The sequence below is a fragment of the Pyxicephalus adspersus genome, chromosome 9 (assembly GCF_032062135.1).
Source record: "Pyxicephalus adspersus chromosome 9, UCB_Pads_2.0, whole genome shotgun sequence".
NCBI lineage: Eukaryota > Metazoa > Chordata > Amphibia > Anura > Pyxicephalidae > Pyxicephalus > Pyxicephalus adspersus.
Genome location: NC_092866.1, coordinates 49,716,525 through 49,725,193, shown reverse-complemented (window position 1 = coordinate 49,725,193; position 8,669 = coordinate 49,716,525). Strand labels below are relative to the sequence as shown.

Sequence of the window (8,669 nt, the reverse complement as noted above, 5' to 3'; positions counted from 1 at the left end):
TCTGCATTCTGGTGGGGACTTTGCCTCATTCCATTATTTGATCTGTTGCTGCTAGGCAAAGATTGGCCACTATCTGGCTTCTTAGAACTCGGATGTCTTATCTCTACAAAACAATAATGCAGAAATATTGTAGAGATGAGTAACTTTCCAGCTTTCCTCTCATGCTGCTGGGTGGAGGAAATAGTCGAGCAAAGCCAACCAGAGTTAATGGACGAGTCCCTGAGTGTAATTGATCCAACAGTGTTGTTTGTAAATTTTGTTGCATGAGGAATAGTTAATATATCGTCTTTTTATTACAGTTTGTATCTACACAAGAACAGTAATATATTGGACAACAAGAATTAATTCTGTAACATATATATCGGTTCAAATTTTAAATGTTTAGCGAAATCTTCTGTTGTCAAGACAAAATGAAGGACCCTCTTCTAGATCTGTGTTTCTTTGCCAGAGGTTGGTGGGGTTCTATGAGCAATTTGTACGTCTTTGGTCAGTTACCCCTGAGTCCAATAATATTTTTGGCTATCTGTAAGGGTGACACTCTTCCCATTGGTCAGCAATATAAGAGTACAGTGTCCTCGCCAACCCTGTTAGCCAGGTGCCACCTGGAGATTTTCAGTAACCACGCGGCTGTTTATGGGTGGTTACTAAAGAGTTACATCACGATACCGTAGCTGCCACCCACCTACAATTTCTTCCCACCCGGCTTAAATTAAAATTCTGTGTTAAACACTGTAACATACTGTGAGCTGTGGATAAAGTAATTATAGCAGGAGTTCCGTGAATATCAGAACATTACTTAAAGGGTTCCCCCATATTAAAAATCCTTATCTGGAAACTAAAAAAAAAGGGCTCTTTCCAAATGCTTTAAACTTTACTTCATTCTGATTCAAGATTAAACTCTCTAAGGTTAGATTGAACATTCCTACTTTGTGAGCCCTCTCATCTGATGTTTAGGCAAGTGCTTGGTAATCCAAAAAAGTTATCAAATCCTCCTGGCCAAAGCTTCCCTTTTCTCAGTGGGAAGAAGGTCAAAGGCTGGAGATCGCAGATATGTCTTTTTCAAAGGAGAAATAGATAAGGTGATGATTTCAGCTGCGTACACACGTGCAAGAATTGTCGTTGGAAAGGATCTTTCACAATCCTCGTACACACGTGCAAGAATTGTCGTTGGAAAGGATCTTTCACAATCCTCTCCAATGACTAAGGACTGCATGATGCATGAACGATGCTGTACATACGGCACCGTTCTGCTCTATGGAGAGGGGAGGGGGGAGAGCGAGGAAGCCGCATCCTGCTGCGCGCACTCTCCCCCTTCCCTTGCATTTGGGTCCTTCATTGTCCGTGGATCTGCCAGGATGGTCATTCGGACGATGGACCATGGGCGCTGTACACACGCCAGATTCTCTTCTGATACCGGCCCTGAGCCGATTATCGGGCCAGAATCACTGGACGTGTGTATGTAGCTTAAGGGTCAATTCGTAAAAATGTTTTGTTTTGGGTTTTAAATTATTTATACTTATATATATATATATATATATATATACTTTTTTTTTTTATTAATGTGTACAATACTGTTACTAATATACAGTTCAAACATGAGCGCACTAGAGGGTTGAAAGACATGACAGGCTTTGTCTGATGAAAGCTTTTGTCCTTATAAGTCACTCGGATGTCTTGGTTAACTGCAGCTTGAGCTATGGGGCTTTGTAAAAGGTGTGTGTGTGTGTGTGTGTGTGTGTATGTACTCTCTGCTGATCTGAAATATTTCATAATTATCTGAGGAGGGGGGAAAATAGTTATTTTCTATCACTATATGCAACATGAAAATGAGTGAACATAATTTTTACGGATGTGGTTATACATTTTTGTCTATTAGAAGAAATCTGCTTTCTTTCCATTCTGTAGCAGCAACATAACTATTCAAAACTAGTGTACATTCCTTTTATTCTATAAATTTCATAATTGAAATGTAATATACAACTTCAGTGTTTTAAATACTTGCTGATCCAGCCAGAAACATACTTTCTATTATCAGATGACTACTCTGTCCCTGTCTTCCAGATGTTCTCTGGCATGGTCACCCTACTGCGCAGACTTCTGATTTTAAGCTTAAAAAAAGGATTTTGATGCACATTACAAGGACATGGTCCACTTTTGCCCCATCAGAACATCACCCCCCAAAATGATCACTGTGAGCATCATGCCATTACAACCAGCAACCAATCGGAAATTATCTTGGTGCTTATTGTGGTGCGTTGGCCAGCTGATCCAGATGAATACCCCACCATAGAGGATGTCAATGTACATGTGCTTTGTAAAAACCCATCAGCAATCCCTTACTTCTGAGACTGAGCTATCTTGCTAAAATTTGGTTGCCAGGGATTACCGCACATTATTTTTTTTTGTTACATAAAGACCTTTATGAACTGCAGCCTTGCTTCCCATTTCCCACAGCATTGTTGAACACCCGCAGATGTCAAAGCCTGGCATCGATTTCTTAATTTTATTATGTTCCCCGTTGTAATCCGAGATTACCCCCCGAACAATGGTGACTTTTTTTTTTTTTCTCGACGTGATGACTTCATTTCCACCATTTCTTTATTTGACCAACTGCACGGAGTAAAAGGCCCGGACCAGCCACAACGGAATTCTCTAAGGAGCTGTCAACGAGAGATGTAATAGGGGATTTATAAAGCCAGGGGCTAATTTATGTGGATCTATTTTATTTTGCCTAGAAAGGGCAGGCTCCTTTGCGTCTACACAGCATATTGTAAGCCCGCAGAAAACCAGGAGGCTGCATATGGGAGTCCCTTGATATCATTCACTTGCTGTGTAATCTTATTATGCAAAGTTCTAATCTTCATCTAGAGTGAATGCCTCGGGGTCACAATATAGTCATATCAAGGTTTTAGAGGTCATGTTTTGTGATCCTTGGCTTAGTCTTTTAAGTAGGTCTGGGATTTAAAGGGTATTCCCCTGACGGTGTCGGAGATAGACAAGCAAAAAAGAGCCTGCTGCCTTTTTTTTTTTTCCTTTTTCTGGAAGAGGAGACCTACATGAGGTCCCAGGCAGGATTAAAGTTGATTTGTAGCCGTAGGATTTCTTAACAGATGTATTATTGGACAGGGAATAGGGGGCCCACCAGCACAGCGGAATTGGAAGGCTATTGGCATTCTCTGCAAGCCAGCTAGCAGCTAAAACAGCAGCTGCATGCGGATTTGACTTCATTCAGGTGAAGCTCCATCAGTCACTCGGAAGGGATGGGATGAAAAGGAACGTCGCTGATAATTTTGATGTCTGTGAGATTTACTACGGGTGTAATGGGATTATCTGTAACACCTTCAGCGCAGGGGGGAGAAAAAAAAATTGCGCACCTAGCGCTTTAACTGGCAGTAATGGCGAAATAATCCCTTCCCATCTCCCGAATGCCATTCACCGGCCTCGGAGCAGCAACTACACCCCCACCCACCGCACTGCATACTGTGATTAATTTTTAGAAATGTAATAAAGAAAATGATGCGATGGAGGGCAAAAATATTCATAGGAATATGGTCTGTCTGGGCCCGTGGCATGGAATGCTGAGCATAGAATATAACTAGTTATTAAAGTTTTAAAAGACGACAAAAGAGATTGTTCATTCAGGGAACATTTAAATACTTTACACGATTAAGATTAAATCTTTCACTCTTAGTAAATTGAACCAGGCTTTAATTTTTCTGAGAATTTTTCTGCCTACCTCTGCTTCCATTGTGGAGTGCCATTTTAATCAGACTTATAGTAGTTCTATATTGTTTGCTAACCTGTACCAAAATTTTGAGTTTTACCAGTAGGGTCATATTGTATCTAATAAAGTAGAACTTCATACATTAAATATGTTCTATTAACACATCATCTAACTATCCATCTTGGCTGCATAAGTGAATGCATTAATTAAAAATCATGTAAGTTTTGGGGGAAATGTTTGTCAGGCTTTGATTGCAGCCTTTGTTCCTAAGTTGTTTGTTGCTAAGACATAGAGTTCAAAGAAAGATAATTTAAATATGTATTCTACATTTTTACAATTTTTCTTTTTTTTTTTTACAGGTGTTCAGTTCAGAAGATGTTTAGAAGAGTTGTTGGAAAGACTCTGGGCATCGTTGGGTATGCCATTCAGTATGGCTGTATAGCACACTGTACATTTGAGTACATTGGAGAAGTAGTCATAGTAAGTATTTTCTATATGTTTCTGCAGATGCAGTGTAGTTCTGTAAATGGAAGGTTTTTATCCAATGTTAAAAAAAACACTTATTCATCAAATGTATGCAGTTTTTAGATACTGCAAACATATTTTGGGGGACCTATTTGAACTCGTTGACAAATTATTCTTGGGTATTAGCACATCATGGACCTGGGAGGTACAGAAGTACTTGTATTGTTCCAGCTTGGTGGCTCCATCATATTGACAGCTGACATAGGCAGGCAACTGGCATTCTCAGATAATATTCCTTAGGAACTTCTGCTACAGCTTGTATGTTCTTCATTTTACTATGTATTGTCACTTTCTAGTGTGCTGGACCCTCCATGGAACCAACAATACAGAATTATGATGTTCTAGTTTGTGAAAACTTGAGCAGACACCTATATTCAATCAATAGGTAAGTGACTTTTAATTATATTGTCTGGTATAGGCTCCAAATAGGTTCTTCCACTTGTGTCTTACTTGGATTGAAACCAGCAAAGCAGACCAGACACATAGTAAAAGTAAACTGTGCTGATTCTAGAGGTTGCATCCTTTCAGTCCATAATACTCCTTATATCCCAGTCTAATCTGCAAGTTTAGGCTGTCTATAGATGTTGACATTCCTGTTGTCAAGCTGCTTATTTGATTATTTTATCAACCATAAATAGATTTTAATCAGATTCATCAATTGAACTCAGAAATAAGAATCTAAGTGTAGAATTGATAAGATAATAAAGTAATAAAAATCAGATGTACAATGTACAAGTACCTGATGGGTTTTTGAATTCTTTCTATTTGCATGAAGAACATGTACATGGCATATGCTCCAAAGTACTTTAGCTAAGATCTTCAAGTGCATTGTGTTGATGAAAGATTTAATTATTTTTTTTGTGTTCCCCCCCCCCAACATCTATGCAAACAAAGTTAATCTAACCACAGCCAATTGGTGTACAGCTGGCAATAGGTTTTTCTAGAACCTCCTCCATAAGAGCACCACATGCCTCACTTATAACATCCAAATATCAATATAAAATAATGAGACTTTACCGGTACTTTTCGTAGAAAATGATTAAACTTTATTCACATTAAAAAATATATATTAATTTATAAGACCCTCCTTATAAAGATGTCCATGTAATGCAACATTGAGTGTCATATGATTCTGCGAATACAATTCACAAAATTATGCTTAGATAAAATTACACAACTGGATTTGAAAGAACACTCTTCACTTGTGTTTTCAAGGACCTGGTCCCCTTCAGGGGTACAGATTTCCTACAATGGATATCAATAAATTCTAATATGTATACATATATGGAAATTTTAATTGCAATAATATAAAGAAAATCCATAACTGTTAAGTGTGATTACCGGTGCCCAAAGGTCTTTGGGGGGGGTGCCATGGCGTTTTTTGGATGGATAAATAATAGCTCTCTATGTATCTGGTCAGTTTTTTTTGGCTTATGTGCAAAGGTGGCCTGTAGGTGTGTACTTACATTTTCCTAAAGAAAAAATGATGTATGTATGAAAGAATGATGCATTTTGTGAAAACCTATTTATAACATTCATGGATAAACTATCCAAAGAGACCATCAGAAATGTTTAAATAAAAGCTATATAAGCTTCCCTTCTTAGTTTTTATAGCAGTACGTTATAAGCACTAAGCTCACATATCGCCATTCCCTTGTAGTCACAGGGCCCCTTTTTCCTATGCACAGCAATAGCATGAATGTTATTTGGAGTTTTTTGGCATGATGGAGATTCTGTAACACTTGAATAAGATTCAGTTTTGCTCTCCAGCATCCTAGGAGTCAGAAACTACTGAAATGTAAGCCTTTACACTTTGCTAAGGGACCCAGACACCCCTCTGCACCATCTCTGCCCCACATCTCCAAACCGGTCCCCCTCCTTTCCATAATCTTCGTCTGTCACAGGCAGCTGGCACTCCGTCCCCTGCTACAAGTCAGGGGGAGTTCAGTCCCCACTGAGCTGACATAGCTACCGCTGGCTCTATCTCCTCTTGCTTGCTGCTTCAGTGGAGCATTGCAAGGCTTGCTCCAGCTTTGGCATTTAATCACTGTGCCAGGTGCAGATCTCATATTTAAACAATTTCTTCTCCGTATAGATCATAAGCTCGCATTAGATTTTATCAAGTTTGCCTTTTTACCATATTAGGTTTTTTCTTTTGGAGGAAATCCATATTGCATTTTTTGCTTGTGCTGCATTCTCATCTTGTGTCTTGTTTTCATAGGGGGGATGTTATAATAGCTAAAAGTCCAAACAAACCGAACATTAACATCTGCAAGAGGGTAATTGGATTGGAAGGTGATAAAGTCTGTACCAGCGGCCCGTCAGACCTCATCAAGAGACACTCGTATGTAAGTACAGCACAGGTTTTTTTGTTTTTTTTTTTGTTTTCTTTAATCAGACGACTTGAACAAATTTACATTTTTAAAGGGCTTCTTTAACCAAATTTATTTGGTGCAGAAGAGAGGGTATGGCCTTGGAAGATATACCCGGATATGCTATTACGCTGCAAAGCATATTCTGTGCCCCTCATTGATATGGTTTCCCTTTGTTTAACAATGCTTGACTTCACTTTATAGCCATTAAGTGAAGTCAAGCATTGTTAAACAAAGGGAACTGTTATATGCCATATCCACATCCAATGGGATGTTCTAAGTGGCCAACAGAGCATTCTTATTGGGTGAGTGATAGCAATTGCAGAGTGTAGTCGTTGGTGTCGCATATCTACCCAAAACTCTGATTCTACTGATTGGAGAATGAAGGAGCAGCAACCCACTGATAGGTCATCAACTCTGCTCTCCTCTTGTCAGCATGTCCCCTGTATGGACTTCTGTATTCAGGTAAGCCTAACTGGCCTCTAGTGCTGTCCAGTGGAGGAAGGTTAGAATATTGGTCTGGGTTTCATTGCTCTGTCCTAGAGACCTTTTGTTCACCCAATTTGTTTTCCAAATATCATACATGTCACTGGAACCTCCAGTAAGGGGATATTTTGAGCAATGGAGTCACAGGCTGCAATGAAAACCTTATAAAAATAACTTTTAGGTAATACATAGTGGCAATAAATGGATTGTTTATATATGCCAGGTTTAATGCCAAATGCACAGACAATAAAAATATAATAGAACCTGCCAAAGGTTCTGGTTCTGTCAATCTGCCACAGCCAGGTGGATGACTCCACTTTCAGTGCAATAGATAGTCTGTAGAAGGGACGTGATGGGGTGCAGTGCTCACCCCTAGCATGCTTATTGGACTATGAAAGATCAGGAGGCGACTGAGGTTAATCTCTCTCCTCAGGTCAGCATATTTCACACTTGCCTGCAGTGCAATTGATTGGCTTTTAACTCTGCTCATCTTTCCCCAGTGAAAGTTTTGCTCTATAGGGGACTGCAAAGGCTGTTAAATTGACCAAATCCCCACTACATTTATTTTCACCTGGTGATCCTGCCAGTAGCACACAACAATACTGACTTACTGATTCAGCAGTGATGTCACAGATGGGTAAAGACTGCAGAATATCTACCCTTATTTATAATCTGAGATAAGGTATTCTGTAGTCCATAAGTGAACTGGCCAAAGCTGATAATGCTGCAGAATTCATACTTGCTAAATTTGTTACAATCCAGATACAATAGATCACTTTTACATGTATATTTAACAAAAAAGGAAAAGTTCCTTAGCAATGGTGTGATATGTAAACCTTACAATGTCAGCAGAATCGACCATTCATTCCTATTTGTGTTGTGAATGTGACCGGTTGTACTCTATTTGCCTTTTATATTGGAGAAAAGCTGAAAAGCAAATAGTAGCGTTCTGCTGAATATTGACCCACAGTCAACTTATGTGTCACTTAAAGAGAAGGAGTGCTTATTAATACCCCTTAATATAGCTCTGGGCCCAGATAAGGAACTTCTTGTCAACTTGCTGCTGATAAAGGGCTCAGATACGTCAGCATTTCTCAGCAACGCTCTCTGGACACTCTGTAGCAGCGTGCTGTTAATGGGTTGTCCAGTGTGGGTGGTAAAATTGTTTGCTTTAAGAAGGTTCCTTGCAAGCTGGGATGTGCTTGCCTTGCAGGTGAAATCTGTAGTTTGCTTAGGTGAGAGGACCCCAACCAGTGTTGTGTGTTTAGAGTATTCCCCAGGGACCTACAACCCTCCAAGAACACACAGGGTTTCTGGGGGTCACCATGCTTCTGGTAGATACACGTGCAAACATTTCAGCATGTGTGATTCAGTCTTTGTTCTGTTGACTTTATTGCACCCTCTTTTGGATATTTCCCTCGCCTTGCCAAAAAAAAAATTACTATTAGTGGTATCTAACTCTAAAGCTACCAATCAAAATTAAAAATGTGCACAAATCCTGTGGCTTCTGTGAGCCAACAGCAGTGCATGTTGGTAAACTTCTGCAGTCCCGGGCAAGGTCC

The 8,669-nt window shown here is 39.6% G+C and overlaps 1 protein-coding gene across 4 annotated transcripts in view; it reads left to right on the top strand.

Moving 5' to 3' along the window:
• IMMP1L (inner mitochondrial membrane peptidase subunit 1) overlaps positions 1–8,669 on the top strand; it is a 20,371-nt gene that overhangs the window by 8,310 nt on the left and 3,392 nt on the right. For 2 of the 4 annotated variants that reach the window (XM_072421864.1, XM_072421863.1), the window contains exons 2-4: positions 4,084–4,204; positions 4,546–4,634; positions 6,471–6,597. In XM_072421864.1, coding sequence (XP_072277965.1) covers positions 4,100–4,204; positions 4,546–4,634; positions 6,471–6,597 — 321 coding nt within the window. In that variant the 5' untranslated portion in view covers positions 4,084–4,099. Of the gene's footprint in view, positions 1–2,586; positions 2,676–2,748; positions 3,233–4,083; positions 4,205–4,545; positions 4,635–6,470; positions 6,598–8,669 lie in introns of those variants that run through there. The other 2 variants (XM_072421862.1, XM_072421865.1) reach the window with 2 other exon arrangements.